General features: G+C 46.2%; 1 protein-coding gene across 3 annotated transcripts in view; it reads left to right on the plus strand.

Annotated features, from left to right (window-relative positions):
* The first annotated feature begins 17,421 nt into the window (after positions 1-17,421).
* WSB2 (WD repeat and SOCS box containing 2) overlaps positions 17,422-24,551 on the plus strand; it is an 80,053-nt gene continuing 72,923 nt past the window's right edge. Inside the window, exons 1-2 of one of the 3 annotated variants that reach the window (XM_069754589.1) lie at positions 17,422-17,675; positions 17,746-17,785. In XM_069754589.1, coding sequence (XP_069610690.1) covers positions 17,746-17,785 — 40 coding nt within the window. In that variant the 5' untranslated portion in view covers positions 17,422-17,675. The remainder of the gene's footprint in view (positions 17,676-17,745; positions 17,786-24,551) is intronic. The other 2 variants (XM_069754597.1, XM_069754593.1) reach the window with 2 other exon arrangements.

Below are 24,551 nucleotides of genomic sequence, written 5' to 3' on the forward strand. Positions count from 1 at the left end.
TTCAGTTTCTCCCAGTGCTGATGTTTTGCTCTACTATCCCACATGCAGATGAAGCAAGGATACTTTGTGTATCCACTTTGCTGTCCAAGTAAAAAGTTGACCATTTTTAAATCAACACATATCAGCCACGAATGTTCATGGTAGCACAGTTTCTCCAAGACCATTTTGACATTTTTGTATTGTTCTGCAAGTTTAGTTGAGTGAGCTACTGGAAGAGATGCACACTGATTGCCATTGTTCAACAAAACACATTTCAAACTCCTTTTAGAACTATCTATGAAAAGCCTCCAGTCTTCAGGACGATATACTTGTAAACCCATTTGCAGCATCAGGCCAGGAATATCCTTACAATATACAAGTAGGTCATCTTCACAGAAAAATTGAAGAAGTGCTTCTTCTCTGGTCCTGTAAGATGTAATTTTAGTTCCAGGCGTCAGACAATTTTTTTCACTTAGCCTTGAAGCTAAAAGTTCGGATGCACTTTTTGAGAGGTTGAGGTCTCTTATTAGATCGTTGAGCTCTCCTTGGGTAAATTGCGTAGGTGTTCTGAAACTTCCTTCATATTCTAGTTCACTTCCAGAACTGATGTTTAGCTCCATACCCTGCATTTCATCATCATCAGGTGGGGGAAGGTCAGGTAACATGGTAAACACAGGTACAGGCACATCTTCACAATGAGGGACAGGCCTGTTATGTTTGCTAATGACAGGTGTTATGAAGGCAATCCAGAAACACAGTGTGCTTAGCGATCAGAGCGCACACAGTGATCTGACAAATACCCAAAAATACAAGAACGAGCTCTGAGACGTGGAAACTCTGTAGACTGCACACCTGATCCTATCCTAAACACAACTAAAAGCGGCTGTGGATTGCGCCTAACAACTACCTAGGCAACTCGGCACAGCCTAAGAAACTAGCTAGCCTGAAGATAGAAAAATAGGCCTGACTTGCCCCAGAGAAATTCCCCAAAGGAAAAGGCAGCCCCCCACATATAATGACTGTGAGTAAGATGAAAAGACAAAACGTAGGGATGAAATAGATTCAGCAAAGTGGGGCCCGATATTCTAGGACAGAGCGAGGACAGTAAAGCGAACTTTGCAGTCTACAAAAAACCCTAAAGCAAAACCACGCAAAGGGGGCAAAAAAAACCCACCGTGCCGAACTAACGGCACGGCGGTACACCCTTTGCGTCTCAGAGCTTCCAGCAAAACAAAAGACAAGCTGGACAGAAAAAAAGCAACAAAAAAACAAAAAGCACTTAGCTATACAGAGCAGCAGGTCACAGGAACAATCAGGAGAAGCTCAGATCCAACACTGAAACATTGACAAGGAGCAAGGATAGCAGCATCAGGCGGAGTTAAGTAATGAAGCAGTTAACGAGCTCACCAGAACACCTGAGGGAGGAAGCTCAGAAGCTGCAGTACCACTTGTGACCACAGGAGTGAATTCAGCCACAGAATTCACAACACAGGCCTTCTTGCAGATTCCATGTTAGGATACTCCCATTTTCGTTTCTTATGCTTATTGAATCCTTGCACTTGCACTGCACAGAAATAACAGTCATCATGATGATTTTTTTGCTCTCTCCACACCATTGGAACACCAAATTTGAAGCTTTTTCTTTGTCCTTTGCTCCATTTTCGTAATAATTCGATACATGCTTTGCACACTATGTGTGGTGCCCAAAACTTGTCTTGGTCCCCAAGCATAACCCCAAAATAGGCAAAATACACTTTTTTTACGAAGTCTGTTATGTTTCTTCTATGTTTTGGCAGTGTGTATTCACCACAAATGTAACAGAATGAGTCTGGATCGTTAAGACAACTTCTTCTTGATGAGTTCATGCTTTTCACTGGAAAACAGACAACAACATAAAGTTAGTGCAAAAATCAAGCTATGAACAAACTTTTAGAACACTAATTAACACAAAACTATATTGAGAACTGCTCAGTTCAAGTACTAATCCAAAGAAATTAATGAGATGATGCGTCGCATTTACCAACAAGTGCTATAAATAAGATACCAAAAATCTCAAAAACTTGAGCCAATCTGGCAAAACTGATAGCATATTCAGAATCAGCACCCCAAAAATACCCCAAATTCATTAAAATATTTTGGACACCAGAAAATTTTCTTTTTTTTTAAAACAAGGGATTTTTTGACAAAGAGCCATCCATTAATTCCCATATTTTATGTTTTACCCAAAATCCATAAGAAACTTGATAAACCTCCAGGGCGACCAATCGTGGCTTCCACGGACTCAATTCTTTCTCCTCTTTCAATCCTATTTGAAAAAATTTTAACACCTCTCATTAAAAACACCCCTTCATTTCTGTTGGATACGGGTTCTTTTTTTACAGCTTATCCAGAATTTTGGCACATTACCCCAGGGAACTCTATTGGCAACCTTTGACGTCAATAATCTGTATACGTCCATTCAACATCAGAAAGGCATGAGGACAATGTTGGAAGAATCTTCAATGCAACCCAACGTGATCAATTTTCTTTTGGAGCTTCTGGAAATTGTTCTCACCAAAAATTTCTTTATGTTTGAGGATCAATTTTACCTTCAATTACAGGGAACAGCGATGGGGTCCAATGTGGCCCCACCCTATGCTAATTGCTTTATGTCTCACTTTGAATCAGAATACATCTATCCAAATAGACTTTACCAAACACATTATCTATTGTGGCATCATTATATCGACGATGTATTTTGTCTTTAGCAAGGCACAGAAGATAGCCTATTACAATTTCTGGACCACATTAATTCTATTTGGCTGAAATAAAATTTGCACTTAATTTTAATTAATATGAGATCAACTTCTTGGACACTAAAGTCCTACAAGGGGAGGATGGTAACCTAACTTTAGACCTCTATACTAAAGATACTGATCGTAATAATCTATTATTTTTTCAAAGCTGTCACCCGCGAGCCGTTAAGAGGTCAGTGCCAATTTCCCAATTTGAAAGGGTACGGAGGATAGTAAGTAACCCGCAAGTATGTACACGTTTGGAAGACATGAAAGATAAGTTCCTACAGAGAGGCTATCCCCCTCGACTCCTTCATCAGGCCCAGCAGTCTAGGAATACGTTATCTAAATCAAGGACCTCCCGACGACTGGCATTTGTACATACTTTTCATCCGTTTATGTACAGAGTGCATAGAAAAATTCGCAAGCATTGGCATATCTTACAAGAGAGCTTCCCTGACATTTCAGAATTCCAAGAGCCATTCCTGCCTTGTTTCAGGAGACCCAAGAATCTCAAGAATAAAATTGTGAGAGCAGATATAGGCTCTGCCTTGACTAGTCCTAGACAAGTGTTCCTCTGCACTCAACGCAAAGGTACATTCCCCTGTTTACAGTGTGCTCAATGCGCTAATGTGTTGAAGGGTCCCAGTATTTCTCATCCACAGACGGGAGTCGATATCCCCTTTACCGGTTTTTTCACCTGCGACTCTAAACAGGTCGTATATGCAATTAAATGTCCCTGTGGGAAGATTTAAGTGGGTGAGACCACGCAGGCGGTCAAGGATCGCATCTCCCATCATAAATCTGATGTTCGCTGTAAAAAGAATCATTTGCCAATCCCATACCATTTCAATACAGCAGGACATTCGATAGCTCAGCTACGGTTTTTTGTCTTAGAACAAGTTTCCATGAACAGGAGAGGTGGAGATGTAACTCAAAAATTATTAGCTAGAGAGGCATATTGGATTCATTTCCTACAGAGCATGGAACCACGGGGTCTTAATAAGTACTTTGATGTTGTGAATCTATTATAATCTTGCAGGATTTATTTCCATCTACAGTATCTTATATTCGGATTAAAATGTCTTTAATCCCCCTTTGTGCCCGTACGTTATATGTCCCTTACATGTTCATGGTTTTTTCTAAAATCATTATATAGTATTGGACGCAGTGATGGTTTGCCTGTCATGTTTACTTATTTTACTCTTTTTGATGTCTCCTAGGTCATTTCATGATGTTTCTTCTTTCTCTATTATGGTTTACCTATCTGGCTCGTTCCAACGCTAAGGACCGCCTTCTGCACTGCCCTCTCCTCCTTCTCTTTCTGGTGATGGCTTGCGTTCCACCAGAGCGCTTCACCTAACACTTCCGCCATACGGGGAGACACGGTGACGCACTTCCGGCTGTGACGTATCGCTTGGGAGAACACCTAGCCTCACGCAATATGATGCATAATGGGAGCGCCATTCAGAGACGGCTCGGCTGAGCTCCAGATGTGGCTCAGTGACGTCTAGCTTAGGCGCCGGTTATCTAGACGCCGGTCTTCTGGCGCAATTAGTATTTAAATTGATACCCTCGTCCACTTAGTTTAGGGCGCCTTTTTCCCCGGTCATTTTCTCACACGCAGAGCGCACGGCCCCGGACCTACCGTAATCACTGGTAAGGATCTTTCATGGAGACAATTGGTGGGATTATGCCCGTAGCTGCAGATAGATATCACCTGACTCGGCATACCAAGTCAGTACATTATATATAGTTATCCCCACTGTTATTGGAAGTATATGGATTCTGACACTGCATACTATGTGGGCTCTATATGACTTGCCTTTTTGCTCCTAGGACTTTAATAAGAATGGTCCTCTCTAACCCATAGAGACTATCAGGATTGCACACATGATTAGGCACGTTCGATATATTCTTGGTAAGATCTGTGTCTATCTATTTTCCTTCTTTTTTCTTTCTTTTTTCGTTTTTTTTTCTGCTTTTATTTAGTATTTTTCATGAAATGTAGGAGACATCGTATATATGGACCATATACAGTGGGGCAAAAAAGTATTTAGTCAGTCAGCAATAGTGCAAGTTCCACCACTTAAAAAGATGAGAGGCGTCTGTAATTTACATCATAGGTAGACCTCAACTATGGGAGACAAACTGAGAAAAAAAAATCCAGAAAATCACATTGTCTGTTTTTTTAACAATTTATTTGCATATTATGGTGGAAAATAAGTATTTGGTCAGAAACAAACAATCAAGATTTCTGGCTCTCACAGACCTGTAACTTCTTCTTTAAGAGTCTCCTCTTTCCTCCACTCATTACCTGTAGTAATGGCACCTGTTTAAACTTGTTATCAGTATAAAAAGACACCTGTGCACACCCTCAAACAGTCTGACTCCAAAGTCCACTATGGTGAAGACCAAAGATCTGTCAAAGGACACCAGAAACAAAATTGTAGCCCTGCACCAGGCTGGGAAGACTGAATCTGCAATAGCCAACCAGATTGGAGTGAAGAAATCAACAGTGGGAGCAATAATTAGAAAATGGAAGACATACAAGACCACTGATAATCTCCCTCGATCTGGGGCTCCACGCAAAATCCCACCCCGTGGGGTCAGAATGATCACAAGATCGGTGAGCAAAAATCCCAGAACCACGCGGGGGGACCTAGTGAATGAACTGCAGAGAGCTGGGACCAATGTAACAAGGCCTACCATAAGTAACACACTACGCCACCATGGACTCAGATCCTGCAGTGCCAGACGTGTCCCACTGCTTAAGCCAGTACATGTCCGGGCCCGTCTGAAGTTTGCTAGAGAGCATTTGGATGATCCAGAGGAGTTTTGGGAGAATGTCCTATGGTCTGATGAAACCAAACTGGAAATGTTTGGTAGAAACACAACTTGTCGTGTTTGGAGGAAAAAGAATACTGAGTTGCATCCATCAAACACCATACCTACTGTAAAGCATGGTGGTGGAAACATCATGCTTTGGGGCTGTTTCTCTGCAAAGGGGCCAGGACGACTGATACGGGTACATGAAAGAATGAATGGGGCCATGTATCGTGAGATTTTGAGTGCAAACCTCCTTCCATCAGCAAGGGCATTGAAGATGAAATGTGGCTGGGTCTTTCAACATGACAATGATCCAAAGCACACCGCCAGGGCAACGAAGGAGTGGCTTCGTAAGAAGCATTTCAACGTCCTGGAGTGGCCTAGCCAGTCTCCAGATCTCAACCCTATAGAAAACCTTTGGAGGGAGTTGAAAGTCCGTGTTGCCAAGCGAAAAGCCAAAAACATCACTGCTCTAGAGGAGATCTGCATGGAGGAATGGGCCAACATACCAACAACAGTGTGTGGCAACCTTGTGAAGACTTACAGAAAATGTTTGACCTCTGTCATTGCCAACAAAGGATATATTACAAAGTATTGAGATGAAATTTTGTTTCTGACCAAATACTTATTTTTCACCATAATATGCAAATAAATTGTTAAAAAAACAGACAATGTGATTTTCGGGATTTTTTTTTCTCAGTTTGTCTCCCATAGTTGAGGTCTACCTATGATGTAAATTACAGACGCCTCTCATCTTTTTAAGTGGTGGAACTTGCACTATTGCTGACTGACTAAATACTTTTTTGCCCCACTGTAGTTAGATTGCCCTGTGCGAACTCGCAGTCAAAGCAGATATAGATATTGGATTTACTTTACTATGTTGTATATAACCGCTTTGCAGTTAATCACCCATTGCACGTCACATTGATATTTGACTAGCATAATATCTCGTTGCTTAGTCTGCCCTTTTCCTGTTTTCCCCTTCCCCCTTCCCCCCCCCCCTTTTTTTGTAAAAGGATTTTTTCTTTACATGGATTACTTTTTTGTTTAAAGTGTGTACTTTTTTCTATGGACATTGTTTGTATTATATAAAGATATCATTTTCTTTTGTTCTATTTTATGTACTCCAGTCTGACGAAGGTCAATGTTATGACCGAAACGTTACAACGATATTCTGGAATTTGCATCTTCAATAAAAGAATTTCTCTTTCAAGCATATACATCTCGAGTGCCGTAACATTTTTTTAGATCCTGTCCCTGAAGGGTGGATACCCTCTTTTGTGGTGCTGTCATGGTATCGGAAAAACACCGCTACCTGTAAGTAGTTAAGCATTTCTATGCACGATCAATGGGAATGCAGCATTTGAAGAGTTAAACATGCAGGATCATGCATAGTTGATCTCAATCCTTGCTGTCTCACTGGGATTCCACTTCTGCTGGGGAAGATACAGGCACAGTCCTGTGTCTGATCCATTAACAGTCCGTACGTGTATGCATGGTGCAGTAATTAACATTAGTGGATCGCAGCACCAATGGGCAATTAAAAGTGTTTTTGCAGAGCCTAACTCCTGTCGGATCTGACATTAAGTTCAGAAAAATACTGTTATACTCTTGACCAGGGGTCCCCAACTCCAGGCCTCGAGGGCCGCCAACAGTGCAGGTTTTCAGGATTTCTTTAGTATTGCATCAGTGGTAATGTGATCATCTGCACAGGTGATGATTCCAACCCCTGTGCAATACTAAGGAAATCCTGAAAACCTGCACTGTTGGCGGCCCTCGAGGCCTGGAGTTGGGGACCACTGCTCTTGACAAAATAATTCCAGTCTAAAACGTTTGGACACACCTGTTCATCCAGTGGTGTTTGTTATTATTGGAATGTAGTCATTATAGATTCAAAATGAAGGCAGCAAAAAAATATGGAAAAGAGTAAAGAAACGCATGTAAAACAAACCAGAATATGTGTCACAGGAAAGATATATATCTTGGCACCGTGTTAGCCAGTGGATAGAAAAATATTTAGAATTGAGAGTCCTCAGTAGTTGATACCATTTTAATGGCTAACTGAAAAGATGGTAACAAATTGCAAGCTTTCGAGACTATTCAGGTCTCCATCGGGCATAGACTAAAAGAAATTCTGGAGAATCACATATTTATGCACAACACATCACAGGAAATAAAACTAAACAGAAAAAACATGGATAAGACAGGTGACATGAAGCAGAATTACCATGAGTGATAAACAGTTATGTCCATAAATATTGGACCAGTTCTTAGATAAGGATTGTTTTATTGTCCTCTGATTGGGGTCCGGTTCTGTTGTGATGACCCCACGTGGTCTGAGGGGCAAATTCCTTAGTTCCTTAGTTGATGTAAAAAGACATAAATCCATGTGACACATTCATTCCTGCACTAAGAGTGTCAAAGGTCATCATCAGTTTATATTCCCATATTCTTTTGTAACTAAGGAATTTGCCATGTGGGTTCATCACAACAGAACCAGACCCCAATCAGAGGACAATAAAACACTCTTTATCTAAGAACTGGTCCTATATTTATGGACATAACTTTTTATCACTCATGGTAATTCTGCTTCATATCACCTGTCTTATCCATGGTTTTTTCTGTTTTTTTTGTCTCTGTGCTATGTTGTGCATAAATATGTGATTCTCCAGAATTTCTTTTAGTCTCTGCCTGATGAAGAGACCTGTGTAGTCTCGAAAGCTTGCAATTTGTTACCATCTTTTCAGTTAGCCATTAAAAGGTATCAACTACTGAGGACTCTCAATTCTAAATATTTTTCAGAATATGTGTTAAACCAATATTTCCCAAACTGCAGCCCTCACGTCCCCAACAGATCAGGTTTTCAAGATTTCCTTAGTATTGCTCAGGTGAGAGAACCTGTGGCAATTTCTGATGCCTTAATAATTCCAGCACCTGTGCAATACTATGGAAATTCCGAAAACATGATCTGTTGGGGGTCATGAGGACTGGAGTTTGGGAAACACTGTTACACCTTAGATTCCTTACAGTGCGCCCCTGTTATTCTGATGACAGATTTATACCCCCTTGGCATTTTATCAAGTAGTTCCCATTCAGTCGTCAATTGGAATAGCTTTCAACAGTCTTGAGTAGGGATGATTAGACCCGTGAATGTTCAGGTTCGGCTGAACTGTAGCCCAAAGTAACTGCCCACTGGGTAGATGTAGTGGTGGATGGCTGAGGCAGAAAGAATTTTAGCGCATGTCCTACCACAACTGAGGATTGCTAAATGTTTCTTTGTCCATGTTGCCTCCTCCTCCTACTCCACTTCCCTTACCGCCTCCTCATCCGGTCAGCGTAAAACCTGCATCACAAAGTCAGCACAGCCAGGGGGGAAATAACAGCAGGCTGTTCTGAAACTCATCGATTTTGGGGAGAAATCCCACACCACACAGGAGCTGTAGACAGGGATCAAACAGCAGACAGATGAGTGGTTGGTAACTGTGAACCTCAAGCCCGGCCCGGTGGTGTGCGATAACAGGCAAAATCTTGTAGCAGCTCTCGGACTAACTGGTTTGACGCACATTCCTTGCCCTTCACGTGCTGAATGTGGTGGAGCAAAGCTTCCTGAAAAATTATGCCAAGCAGCTACAGAAAGTGCGTGTCATCAGCGTTCTCACTGTGCTGCTGCTGCATCACTTCTGCCTTCCCTTTCACCACCTCATATGCGACGTACCAACAAGGTGGAATTCCTTGCATATGCTGGAGAGACTGTGCGTTACTATCCCACTTCTATGCTACCTTGAAAAATTGCTTCAGGCGATGATGGATGAGGTGGTGGCACAGAAGTAAGAGGAGAAGGAACAGTTTACATTCACACCATTATCAGGCTAGTCATCCACTCAGGGCTTGGAGGGTGGGTTCCTATACCAACAGCAGCCAAGTACACAACTGTCCAGCCAGGGGACAGTTTTAGAGGATGAGATGGAGAAACGATGTTCACAGCAGGGTGGCACTCAAAGCAGCTGACGGGCATCACTAGCGCATGAATGGGAGGATACAGCTGATAAAACGGACACAAACGATACACCTCTCATAGAGGAAAGCTTGTTGTTGCCTCTGGACAGCCTCACACATGAGCCAATACATGCTTCTGTGCCTGCGTAACGACTGCGGAGTTGCCCGCATTGTTACCAGTGCTGATTACTGGATGGCCTCCTTGTTGTATATCCGCTACAAGGACAACATACCATCCTTACTTCATCTCTGAAGCAGGATCAGAAAATATGTGAACACAAGCTTACATTGGTAGTTGCACTAGTGACGGCGTTCCCACCTGACAGCGAGGATCTGTGGAAGAACAAAGCAGAGGAGGAAGTTGCCAACGCTCTGGGAAACTAACAGCACCTTGGAATTGAGGGTTAGTCTGGGCAAAATGTGGAAAACCTACCTCAGCACACCACAACATCCAGCACCACCATCTGATACTGTCTGTATTAGCAGGAGGCAGCGTTTCAACGATATCGTGGAAGAGTAAGTGTCCACATGTCGCCATATCTTGAATGATGTGTCTGCCCCATTTAACATTAGGGTCTCCAAATTGAACATGTGGCCTGAGCTTGGCTTTTTACACCTTGGAGGTGCTGATCTGCCCCGCGTCAAGTGTAATGTTGGGACATGGGTTTTACAATGTAGGGGGTGTAATCACAGACAGGCACATCCACCTGTCCACAGCCAATGGGGGGAAGCTCATGTTTAAAATTAACCAGGTGTGGATCCCAGAGGACTAGGCAGTACCTTTGGCTGAGAAGTATAACAGCAGCACCCACCCATTGTTATACTCCACCGCAGTTTATTCATTCTACAGGGTGGGCCATTTATATGGATACACCTGGGTGGGCCAGTTATAAAGTTGGATCCAAAATGGCCGTCTTCAAAATGGCCACCATGGTCACCACCCATCTTGAAAAGTTTTCCCACTCCCATATACAGTGGGGCAAAAAAGTATTTAGTCAGTCAGCAATAGTGCAAGTTCCACCACTTAAAAAGATGAGAGGCGTCTGTAATTTACATCATAGGTAGACCTCAACTATGGGAGACAAACTGAGAAAAAAAAATCCCGAAAATCACATTGTCTGTTTTTTTAACAATTTATTTGCATATTATGGTGAAAAATAAGTATTTGGTCAGAAACAAAATTTCATCTCAATACTTTGTAATATATCCTTTGTTGGCAATGACAGAGGTCAAACATTTTCTGTAAGTCTTCACAAGGTTGCCACACACTGTTGTTGGTATGTTGGCCCATTCCTCCATGCAGATCTCCTCTAGAGCAGTGATGTTTTTGGCTTTTCGCTTGGCAACACGGACTTTCAACTCCCTCCAAAGGTTTTCTATAGGGTTGAGATCTGGAGACTGGCTAGGCCACTCCAGGACGTTGAAATGCTTCTTACGAAGCCACTCCTTCGTTGCCCTGGCGGTGTGCTTTGGATCATTGTCATGTTGAAAGACCCAGCCACATTTCATCTTCAATGCCCTTGCTGATGGAAGGAGGTTTGCACTCAAAATCTCACGATACATGGCCCCATTCATTCTTTCATGTACCCGGATCAGTCGTCCTGGCCCCTTTGCAGAGAAACAGCCCCAAAGCATGATGTTTCCACCACCATGCTTTACAGTAGGTATGGTGTTTGATGGATGCAACTCAGTATTCTTTTTCCTCCAAACACGACAAGTTGTGTTTCTACCAAACATTTCCAGTTTGGTTTCATCAGACCATAGGACATTCTCCCAAAACTCCTCTGGATCATCCAAATGCTCTCTAGCAAACTTCAGACGGGCCCGGACATGTACTGGCTTAAGCAGTGGGACACGTCTGGCACTGCAGGATCTGAGTCCATGGTGGCGTAGTGTGTTACTTATGGTAGGCCTTGTTACATTGGTCCCAGCTCTCTGCAGTTCATTCACTAGGTCCCCCCGCGTGGTTCTGGGATTTTTGCTCACCGATCTTGTGATCATTCTGACCCCACGGGGTGGGATTTTGCGTGGAGCCCCAGATCGAGGGAGATTATCAGTGGTCTTGTATGTCTTCCATTTTCTAATTATTGCTCCCACTGTTGATTTCTTCACTCCAATCTGGTTGGCTATTGCAGATTCAGTCTTCCCAGCCTGGTGCAGGGCTACAATTTTGTTTCTGGTGTCCTTTGACAGATCTTTGGTCTTCACCATAGTGGACTTTGGAGTCAGACTGTTTGAGGGTGTGCACAGGTGTCTTTTTATACTGATAACAAGTTTAAACAGGTGCCATTACTACAGGTAATGAGTGGAGGAAAGAGGAGACTCTTAAAGAAGAAGTTACAGGTCTGTGAGAGCCAGAAATCTTGATTGTTTGTTTCTGACCAAATACTTATTTTCCACCATAATATGCAAATAAATTGTTAAAAAAACAGACAATGTGATTTTCTGGATTTTTTTTTCTCAGTTTGTCTCCCATAGTTGAGGTCTACCTATGATGTAAATTACAGACGCCTCTCATCTTTTTAAGTGGTGGAACTTGCACTATTGCTGACTGACTAAATACTTTTTTGCCCCACTGTACTAATGTGCCACAAACAGGAATAATAATAATAATAATAATAATTTTTATTTATATAGCGCCAACATATTTCGCAGCACTTTACAATTAAGTGGGGACATGTACAGACAATAAATTCAGTATAAGTTAAGACAATTTAAACAGTGACATTAGGGGTGAGGTCCCTGCTCGCAAGCTTACAATCTACAAGGAAATGGGGGGACACAATAGGTGAAAACTGCTTGTTATTTCAGGTCTGGCAATTATAATAAATAGGGATTTTCATATGAAGCTGCATGATCCGGTCATCAGCCCGTGTGTTTAAGTGCAATAGTCAAGTATCAAGTGCAGTTATCGTGTGCATGGAGGGTGTGGAGACAGATGAATAGTAGGGTGCAGATTCACATGCAGATAATATTTGGAAAGAGGGAACAGGACAAAGTTAGTTTACTGAGTAGTTGATGTGGTAGGCTTGTTTGAAGAGATGGGTTTTTAAAGCGCGCTTGAATAGGTCGGGGCTAGGTATCAGTCTGATCGTCTGGGGAAGTTGATATCACCAACCAATCGCATTTTATTTAGGTGTATCCATATACTTGGCCCACTCAGGTGTATCCATATAAATGGCCCACCTTGTATTTGCCATTTCCAATGTTTTGTGACCTCCCCAAATTGAAATAAAAAAAGAGGCTGTTTTGATGAGTACACTCACATAGGCTTTTTATCAGAGTACTCCCACAGAGACAAGTACAGAGTACACACACAGAGACTTTTTGTCAGAGTACCCACACAGAACACAACACTGACCCTCACTAGAGCTGCGTCTTGTCCCTATGTTAATTACAGTAGACTGGCGATGCAGGCCGGGTCACATGGTGCGCTGGACAATCGCAGCCATGCCAATACTTGGTTAGGATGGCTCTGGAAGTGCACATAGCCTAAAAGCTTTTTCATTGGCTACACTCGGGAACCAAATAACAAAAAAAAAACCTTTAAAAAATAACTTTTAATCAATAATTTTAAAAGTGAAATACCCCAATTAATCCTTAAAAATTGAGTTGGTATAGGGTCTTATATAGTCAATATAATTAATCAATCAAGATAGACAATTATATGATAAAAATATCCAATAGGTAAATCAAGATACCGGAAGAGTCTAGGGAAGATCGGTTGTGCATTACCCTATATAGATCCTTCCTAGCAGTGAAGGTTGGCACCCTGGGTAGCAAATTGGCGCCCCTGTTCCACGTCGACTGACCCTCCCTGGCCCTGACCAGGACTCCCTAACAAAAAGCCACCACTGGTGCAGATCTATAATATAACGCTGGGAGCGTCACTCTGTCCGAAGCCTCTATAGACTGCGCAAGCGCAAGCGCCGGCGCAGTCTGGGCCTCACAGAGCGACGCTCCCGGGAGATCGCGGTGTGCGTTCACACTGAACACACACCGCGATCTCCACCGCAGAAGCAGGGACCGCCAGGAGGGTGAGTATCGGCCTATATTCACCTGTCCCCGTTCCATCGCTGAGCGGCGCCATCTTCCCGGTCTTCGGTCTGTGGCCTTCAGTTCAGAGGGCGCGATGACGCGCTTAATGCGCGCCGGCGCCGCCCTCTGACTGAACAGTCACGGCCAGGAGACCGGGAAGATGGCGGCGCTCAGCGCTGGAACGCCGGACAGGTGAGTATAGTAAGTGCTGGGGGGGCCTGAGCTGGCGGCGATACCGGCACCTGACCCCCACAGCGCGCCGGTGTCCCCGCCTGCTCAGGCCCCCCAGCACTCGGCGCCGAGCGGGTCAGAGGCAGTATGGGGACGCAGGATGGAGCAGCACATAAGGATGGGGACGCAGGATGGAGCAGCACATAAGAATGGGGACGCAGGATGCAGCAGCACATAAGGATGGGGACGCAGGATGGAGCAGCACATAACAGTATGGGGACGCAGGATGGAGCAGAACATAAGGATGGGGATGCAGGATGCAGCAGCACATAAGGATGCGGACGCAGGATGGAGCAGCACATAACAGTATGGGGACGCAGGATGCAGCAGCACATAAGGATGGGGACGCAGGATGGAGCAGCACATAAGGATGGGGACGCAGGATGCAGCAGCACATAAGGATGGGGACGCAGGATGTAGCAGCACATAACAGTATGGGGACACAGGATGGAGCAGCACATAAGGATGGGGACGCAGGATGGAGCAGCACATAAGGATGGGGACGCAGGATGGAGCAGCACATAACAGGATGGGGACGCAGGATGGAGCAGCACATAAGGATGGGGACGCAGGATGGGAGCAGCACATAAGGATGGGGACGCAAGATGGAGCAGCACATAACAGGATGGGGACGCAGGATGGAGCAGCACATAAGGATGGGGACGCAGGATGGGAGCAGCACATAAGGATGGGGACGCAGGATGGAGCAGCACATAAGGATGGGGACGCAGGATGGAGCAGCACATAAGGATGGGGACGCAGGATGCAGCATGAACATAAGGATGGGGACGCAGGATGCAGCATGAACATAAGGATGGGGACGCAGGATGCAGCAGCACATAAGGATGGGGACGCAGGATGCAGCATGAACATAAGGATGGGGACGCAGGATGGGAGCAGCACATAAGGATGGGGACGCAGGATGCAGCAGCACATAAGGATGGGGACGCAGGATGCAGCATGAACATAAGGATGGGGACGCAGGATGGGAGCAGCACATAAGGATGGGGACGCAGGATGCAGCAGCACATAAGGATGGGGACGCAGGATGGAGCAGCACATAAGGATGGGGACGCAGGATGGAGCAGCACATAAGGATGGGGACGCAGGATGCAGCATGAACATAAGGATGGGGACAAAGGATGTAGCATGAACATAAGGATGGGGACGCAGGATGCAGCATGAACATAAGGATGGGGACGCAGGATGCAGCAGCACATAAGGATGGGGACGCAGGATGCAGCAGTACATAAGGATGGGGACGCAGGATGCAGCAGCACATAAGGATGGGGACGCAGGATGGAGCAGCACATAAGGATGGGGACGCAGGATGCAGCAGCACATAAGGATGGGGACGCAGAAATCAGGATGCAGCAGCACATAAGGATGGGGACGCAGGATGCAGCATGAACATAAGGATGGGGACGCAGGATGCAGCAGCACATAAGGATGGGGACGCAGGATGCAGCAGCACATAAGGATGGGGACGCAGGATGGAGCAGCGCATGACAGGATGGGGACGCATGATGGAGCAGCGCATGACAGGATGGGGACGCAGGATGGAGCAGCACATGACAGGATGGGGACGCAGGATGGGAGCAGTGCATCACAGGATGGGAGCAGCGCATCACAGGATGGGGACGCAGGATGGGAGCAGCGCATGACAGGATGGGGACGCAGGATGGGAGCAGCGCATGACAGGAAAGGGAACGCAGGATGGAGCAGCACATGACAGGATGGGGACGCAGGATGGAGCAGCGCATGACAGGATGGGGACGCAGGATGGAGCAGCACATGACAGGATGGGGACGCAGGATGGAGCAGCGCATGACAGGATGGGGACGCAGGATGGAGCAGCACATACCATGATGGAGACAATATACCAATATAAATGCTCGCCACCCGGGCGTAGAACGGGTTCAATAGCTAGTTAGAAATATTTGTTTTTACGCACACTACTCCAACAGACACGGGTGCAGAGTATAAAGAATTGGCTTTAGGCACACTACACTAGACATAGGGATAGAGCAGAATAATTTTTTACCCACAGTACTCCCACAGACATGGCTGCAAAGTACACACAGAGGCTTTTTTTGCCCACACTGAACCTAATACTGTTCTTCACTCCAACTATGTCCTGTCCCTCCAGAATGGCGGCTACACCTGTGAGCTGGCATTTATACAGGCTGGGTCACGTGGTGCGCTGGCCACTCATAGACATGCCAATACTTGACATGGTTGTGATGGCTCCGAAAGTGCCCACAGCCTAAAAGTTGTTGATTGGCTGCAGCCTTTCAACAAATGTTATTCGGCTTCCGAATATGAACACTAAACCAGTCTTCCGGTCAAGAGTCTGTGTCTGGGGTTATTTGCTCATCACTATTGTGTCGTTCCCAGGGGTGCAGAGCACTTGGTGACTGATTCACCTTCATTCTACATCCAACTCATCCCAACCAATCTCCATTGGGTTGAGGTCAGTTGAGTGTGACGGCCATGTCATCTGACGCAGCACTCCTTCCTCTCCTGTTGGGGTCATTGTGCTGTATGAACATAAACGACGGTCGCAGTAAGAGCAATCCATATAGGATGAGCAGTCGCTGCAGCGTGGCAGCCATGCTGGGGAACGTGCCTGGAATTCAGAATAAATCCCTGCCAATGCCATCAGCAGAGCACCATCACACCTCCCCTCCAGGCTGCACCGTGGGGTTTTTTCTTTAGCTAAACAAACCCAAATTTCCCAAGTCCTCACACAGGAGAAGCGTTCCACCTCTGTAATGGCCTCAGTGCCAATGCTGTAGTTACTCTAACCCCCAATATCCTGGTAGTCTGCGCATTAGTGATGGGGGGTCTCTGGGGGGCTAATGTCAGGTTATAGCGCTGGTCATTCACTTCTCACCTCCCATGTGCAGGGAGCAGGGCCGGACTGGCCATCTGGCAAATGGCAGAAGGGCCTGTCTGGTCATGTGCTGCCTTGTCTGCTACATTGGTAACAGAATTGGCATTCTCAAGACACCCATACTGTTAAGAGTTGTGATGGAACACAAAGTCGCTGACTCCGTCACTTACTCCAGCAGGCCACCGGTGTCATTAGAAATATTGGTCTTGTAGAAAATCATCTTTTCCTCCATCCAGGGTAATATTAGTAATATATCTCATCTGGTTCATGGGGACAACATGGGCCTGTGTGATTTCAAATGCCAGGGCTGAATTTCACCCGAGTCCGTACCTGACAGGGAGCCCAGTATACCGCTGTGTATGGGACGCACCCCTGTACCCTGCACCCAGCCCGTGCCCAGGACGCTAGTCTATTTCTGACAATAAGTTATGTCATTTTTCTTCCTTTTGTTCACTCTAGTTCGTCCGTACAGAGGCTCTACACCCGCAGACAGGTAATGCAGCCCCAGCATGGCCGCTGCTCCCGGCCACACAGGGCAGACTACGGCCGCTCCATCACGTCAGATACTCTGCTCAGTCTGGTGGTCGCCGCGTTGCTAGGTGACCGATGACTATCTCGGACCGCCGGCAGGTGGCGGTGTCCGTGCAGTACGTTCTCTATGGTAATGTCTGATCACATGACCGGAAGTGTTTGGGATCAGCCCTCTGTGTGGGGCCGCTGCTGGGTCCTGGATCTACCCATGAAGCTCACAGTCCTGAGCTGATCCCGGCTGCTGCTCCGTCACCCCGAGACCCCTGCGCCCTCCTCCCTGCACTATGAGTCACCTGACCGCCCCCGGCTACGGGTTGTAATGCCCCGTCCTGCCTGTCCACCATGGAGAAGGCCCCCCATGTACAGTAAGCTGCTGCCTGTGCTCCTGAGCGGCCCTCCAGGTAAGCAGCTGTCACACAGGGCACCGCAGCTCTGCATGTACCCAGCTCACCCTGCTGTGTTTCTCCACAGATGGACATGAGTACACTGGTGCTGTCAGAGGTGAAGGAAGGTGAGTGTGGTCCTTCCCTGCCACGCTGTGCATTGGGGTCCTGCCTTGCCACACCGTGCGTTGGGGTCCTGCCTTGCCACGCCGTGCGTTGTGGCCCTGCTGCACCGTGCGTTGCGGTCCTGCCCTGCCACGCCGTGCGTTGCGGTCCTGCCCTGCCACGCCGTGCGTTGCGGCCCTGCCCTGCCACGCCGTGCGTTGCGGTCCTGCCCTGCCACGCCGTGCGTTGCGGTCCTGCCCTGCCACGCCGTGCGTTGCGGTCCTGCCCTGCCACGCCGTGCGTTGCGGTCCTGCCCTGCCACGCCGTGCGTTGCGGTCCTGCCCTGCCACGCCGTGCGTTGCGGTCCTGCCCTGCCACGCCGTGCGTTGCGGTCCTGCCCTGCCACGCCGTGCGTTGCGGTCCTGCCCTGCCACGCCGTGCGTTGCGGTCCTGCCCTGCCACGCCGTGCGTTGCGGTCCTGCCCTGCCACGCCGTGCGTTGCGGTCCTGCCCTGCCACGCCGTGCGTTGCGGTCCTGCCCTGCCACGCCGTGCGTTGCGGTCCTGCCCTGCCACGCCGTGCGTTGCGGTCCTGCCCTGCCACGCCGTGCGTTGCGGTCCTGCCCTGCCACGCCGTGCGTTGCGGTCCTGCCCTGCCACGCCGTGCGTTGCGGTCCTGCCCTGCCACGCCGTGCGTTGCGGTCCTGCCCTGCCACGCCGTGCGTTGCGGTCCTGCCCTGCCACGCCGTGCGTTGCGGTCCTGCCCTGCCACGCCGTGCGTTGCGGTCCTGCCCTGCCACGCCGTGCGTTGCGGTCCTGCCCTGCCACGCCGTGCGTTGCGGTCCTGCCCTGCCGCGCGTTGCGGTCCTGCCCTGCCGCGCCGTGCGTTGCGGTCCTGCCCTGCCGCGCCGTGCGTTGCGGTCCTGCCCTGCCGCGCCGTGCGTTGCGGTCCTGCCCTGCCGCGTCGTGCGTTGCGGTCCTGCCCTGCCGCGCCGTGCGTTGCGGTCCTGCCCTGCCGCGCCGTGCGTTGCGGTCCTGCCCTGCCGCGCCGTGCGTTGCGGTCCTGCCCTGCCGCGCCGTGCGTTGCGGTCCTGCCCTGCCGCGCCGTGCGTTGCGGTCCTGCCCTGCCGCGCCGTGCGTTGCGGTCCTGACCTGCCGCGCCGTGCGTTGCGGTCCTGCCCTGCCGCGCCGTGCGTTGCGGTCTTGCCCTGCCGCGCCGTACGCTGCGGTCCTGCCCAGACTAATGTAGGCTACACTAGTTCATATTAATGGGATGATGATTGTCTGGTAGTGGTTCTCTCATGGAGACGAGCTCTTGGCGTGTGGGAGAGTCGGGTGACACAGCTTCTGGACGAAAAGTGTATGGGAATTTAAGTAAATCACTTGTTTGGGTGAAATCTATACTTTGTTCAGATGGCTGTATTTTCAGACTTTGTGTTGTCTGTGTGCAACAAAAGTAGAAGTAGAATATTGGTCTGCACTCAGCTGGAAATGAATGGGGGGTGCTGGTGTAGTGGACAAAAAAGTCCCAACTAATAGAAATCTAGGAAATACACCGCACTCACTTGTGGAATATGATGCAGAAAAATGTAACAATCTATTGTGTATATAAGCACATAAATCGGTAACAAATACACAAAGTGAGAAGCGTTTCATCAATACATGACGTTTCGAATCCACCGGATTCTTATTCATATAACGCTGTGAAAACAAAAAGCAAGTATACCAAACATATAAATAAAAAACATAAGTATCGAATATCATCAGGCATATATAGCATCAGGCATATTTTCTACATTCGCTGCCGTTACTCACGCTTACGCAATTAGACTACGTTATACTGCTCCAGCGCTCATTGCGCAAGCGCAGTGAGGGATTCACATTCCTCCCATAGTCCGACACTTTGGGAAGCGTCCCTAACAACCACTGCACCCGCGTGGTACCTCGCGCCGCGTCACTTCCGGTGGGCGCTACTTCCGGTTCGGACGCCAGCGTTATGGCATATAGACGCTGCGGTCATTCACATGCACACACAGCACGAGCAGGGCGCGGGAGCGCCGCTTTTCCTAACAACCCATTTAGGTAATATGCAGGGGCTCACATTAGTAGCGTTTTTCTCGCACCCTATACTTACCCCATGTTTGACCCGATACACGTCTTTACAGGTTCAGCAGTCACCCTGCCATACGCCATTATCCTAGGTATATCTTATGGTTCCTCTCACATTTTTTATATACTGGCAGCACATGATTTTCTAATTATCACACCATTCCCTACAGCACATCTCCTGAAAACAGTGTGTACTTCCCCCTTGGGTATATAGCATTACTGGCTATACTTTGTGAAAGGTATTGATCAAACTCTTTTCCTCTCTCATGTGTGATTTTTTGTTTATGTACACGTGTTTTGTAAAGTGGTGTTTTTTCAATTTCTTCAATGTGTCTATGCTTTGGGGCTACCTCTTGGGGCTTTATGCCCGTTATGTATTATCTGTACATAGTTTTATGATATTCTATACTTATGTTTTTTACTTATATGTTTGGTATACTTGCTTTTTCTTTTCACAGCGTTATATGAATAAGAATCCAGTGGATTCGAAACGTTATGTATTGATGAAACGCTTCTCACTTTGTGTATTTGTTACCGATTTATGTGCTTATATACACAATAAATTGTTAAATTTTTCTGCATCATATTCCACAAGTGAGTGCGGTGTATTTCCTAGATTTCTGTCTGTGTGCAACAGACAATACACTGACCCTGTAATGTTGTTTTGTCCAGTATAACAAATTAAATATTACTACATCTACATTAATACAGGATCAGAACCACCATCAGTACATGAATACACCATCAGAATAATCATCAGTCCATGCATAAATCAGGGATACACCAGATTACAGATTACTCTGCTTCAGGAAAATGGCCGCCGCGATGTCCATCTGCGCACGCGCGGCATCCCACGGCCATTTTCCTGAAGCCCCGGGAAGCAGGAGACTCCATCTGCGCACGCGCGGCCTCAGGAAGATGGCCGCGCCCACCGAGAAACCGCTGAATAGCGGCGAGCGTGCTCTTTTTCTACAGCTGCGCAGTGCATTCGGCACTTGCGCATGCGAGAAGCACTACGCCACCAACGGGAACATAAGCAAGATCTGGGGGAAGAAACAGCGCTGTGACCACGCCCATCCGACCTGACCAGCCTGATTGACAGGCGAAAAAGGCCACTTTTGTAAGGTATTTCGGCAGCATAGGTGGGGAATCAGGGGAAAAAAAATACCCTATTGTAAAGCACAGCTCAGGCCCTATTTAACGGTATTTTTATCTCCTACTGAAAAAACGGGGTGACAGGTTCCCTTTAATAGAATCCTATCTCAACACTGTAACAATCTGTCTACATTGAATACAGACTTCACCTGGGAACTGAGAATTTTCAAAATGAATGCTCAGTGGTGGAGGAGAAAGAAGCCGATTTCTCTGACAAGTTTTATTCCAAAGTTTCATGTTTTCATGTGCACTATGTTTCTAAAATAAAAAATAAAATGATAGTTACACTTTTACAATAAGTAAAAATACAATTACTAGACTTTGTGAAAAAATATTTAGATTTTTGGAATAACTGTTTAAGGCTACGTTCACATTTGCATTGTTGGGGGCAGAGTCGTCGACGCATACCGACGCATGCGTCATGCGCCCCTATCTTTAACATGGGGGGGGGGGCGCATGGACATGCGCCGGTATGCGTTGTACTGCGTTTTACGACGCGTCATATAGACGCACAAGACAGGGCGCAGAGGACGCTACTTGTAGCGTTTTCCCTGCGCCGAAATTCCTGATCTGTAGGATCTTATGACAACGCATGCGTCGCAAAACGCTGCGTTGTGTACATGCGTTGCTGGTTGCGTCGCCGACGCTGCGCCCAACAACGCAAATGTGAACGTAGCCTATGGCTCCTGGAAATAGCAAACCCCAGAATATACACTGTTGATAAAACTGATGATAGAAGAGTGTTGCTCCTAATGGTGCGCATGTCTGTAGTGTGCGGCCCCGCTGGTCATTCACTGGCACCAAAAGGCTTTTTTTTTTGTACAAGACTTTTTTTTCAGGGGAATTTTGACGTTGTATTGAAACCCCTTATGGAGGTGACATTCCGAGAAGCCACCATCTTTTGCCAAATTCCTTCTTAAGACCTCGAGAACATTTCTTATATTTTCCTGTAGTGATGGTGTGTAAGTCCGATATAAAGTATGGGGAGTTTGGTTGGCGTGACCTTATAGGAGGTGAAGTCTGCAGAATCTCTCTGGATATCTAGCAAGCTGTTTGTTGGCTTTCTCCTGGATTCCTGATTCATGGAGTTGGCAGTAGATCAGTCCTTTAGTTCTCCTATGAGTGGGTGGAATGTAATGGGGCTGTAGGTGTGTGAATAGCTCTGGAATGATTTTATGGCTGTAAGACTTCTTGTCTGGGATTTGCTTACTCACCCCGACTGTAAATCTTTCTCATTCTCTAACCTCAAAAAACTGTTAGGTTTGGCTCATACTCAGGGTTGCCTGTCTTTTGTCTTGGTCACTATTAGTGTATTACTACTTTACTTTTCATTGTATGCAAGAAAGTTAATTACTGAAGTATGGATGCCACTACAGATCCCAATATAAAACAACGGGAGTTCATCGGGCATCAATATCCATTGTACAACCGCTTTAGCCTAATGGGCTATCCAGAAAAAAACCACTGATGCCTGACTATTTCTGAAAACTGTTGTCTATCTTGGAGACAATTTTAATTTTTTGAAATGAATGTATTGTGGGACTAAAAAATATTTTCTTGCAATTGGGTTTCATTAAATATTTTGCACGGTTGTCCTTTAACAGCCTTTTTGTCTTCTTGCACATTTACCGTAACTTTGATGTGGTCTATTGTCATTAATCAGCTGAGAGGAGCTCAGAAAGAGACATAAAATTTACAAACTCCATTGTCAGTCCATAAGAACAAGCTTACTGGTAGATGCTCAGTTAGCTCATTCTTAATCAGATCAACAAACTGAGTGGAAGGAGGCATATACAAACGTGTCCTATAAAATGGAATTCAGAATGCCATTGTGAGGGGAGCCATAGAGCAACTAAAGGCAGGTAAAATATCATTAAATATTATAGTATGAAAGAAAACTTCCAGAACATAGATTAGTGGCAAATGAAGAAGCGTTAGAGCCCAAAATACTGATTCTATATGTAGCTTTCGTCTGAAAGCCATAAGAAAGAAACTGTAATAAAAAAAAATATATATATATATATACAGTACAGACCAAACATTTGGACACATCTTCTCATTTTAAGATTTTTCTGTATTTTCATGACTATGAAAAATGTACATTCACACTGAAGGTATCAAAACTATAAATTAACACATGTGGAATTGTATACTTAACAAAAAAGTGTGAAACAACTGAAATTATGTCTTATATTCTAGGTTCTTCAAAGTAGCCACCTTTTGCTTTGCTGACTGCTTTGCACACTCTTGGCATTCTCTTGATGGGCTTCAAGAGGTAGTCACCGGGAATGGTTTTCACTTCACATGTGTGCCCTGTCTGGTTTAATAAGTGGGATTTCTTGCCTTATAAATGGGGTTGGGACCTTCAGTTGTGTTGTGCAGAAGTCTGGTGGATACACAGCTGATAGTCCTACTGAATAGACTATTAGAATTTGTATTATGGCAAGAAAAAAGCAGCTAAGTAAAGAAAAACGAGTAGCCATCATTACTTTAAGAAATGAAGGTCAGTCAGTCCGAAAAATTAGGAAAACTTTGAAAGTGTCCTCAAGTGCAGTGGCAAAAACCATCAAGCGCTACAAAAAAACTGGCTCACATGAGGACCACCCCAGGAAAGGAAAACAAAGAGTCACCTCTGCTTCTGAGGATAAGTTTATCCGAGTCACCAGCCTCAGAAATCGCAGGTTAACAGCAGGTCAGATTAGAGACCAGGTCAATGCCACACAGAGTTCTAGCAGCAGACACATCTCTACAACAACTGTTAAGAGGAGACTTTGTGCTGCAGGCCTTCATGGTAAAATAGCTGCTAGGAAACCACTTCCAATGACAGGCAACAAGCAGAAGAGACTTGTTTGGGCTAAAGAACACAAGGAATGGACATTAGACCAGTTTAAATCTGTGCATTGTTCTGATGAGTCCAAATTTGAGATCTTTGGTTCCAACCACTGTGTCTTTGTGTGACTCAGAAAAGGTGAATGGATCGACTCTACATACCTGTTTCCCACCGTGAAGCATGGAGGAGGAGGTGTGATGGTGTGGAGGTGCTTTGCTGGTGACACTGTTGGGGATTTATTCAAAATTGAAGGCATACTGAACCAGCATGGCTACCACAGCATCTTGCAGCGGCATGCTATTCCATCCGGTTTGCGTTCAGTTGGACCATCATTAATTTTTCAACAGGCCAATGACCCCAAACACACCTCCAGGCTGTGTAAGGGCTATTTGACCAAGAAGGAGAGTGATGGGGTGCTACGCCAGATGACCTGGCCTCCACAGTCACCAGACCTGAACCCAATCGAGATGGTTTGGGGTGAGCTGGACCACAGAGTGAAGGCAAAAGGGCCAACAAGTGCTAAGCATCTCTGGGAACTCATTCAAGATTGTTGGAAGACCATTCCCGGTGACTACCTCTTGAATCTCATCAAGAGAATGCCAAGAGTGTGCAAAGCAGTCATAAAAGCAAAAAGTGGCTACTTTGAAGAACCTAGAATATAAGACATATTTTCAGTTGTTTCACACTTTTTTGTTAA

The sequence above is a fragment of the Ranitomeya imitator genome, chromosome 1 (genome assembly GCF_032444005.1).
Source record: "Ranitomeya imitator isolate aRanImi1 chromosome 1, aRanImi1.pri, whole genome shotgun sequence".
Lineage (NCBI taxonomy): Eukaryota > Metazoa > Chordata > Amphibia > Anura > Dendrobatidae > Ranitomeya > Ranitomeya imitator.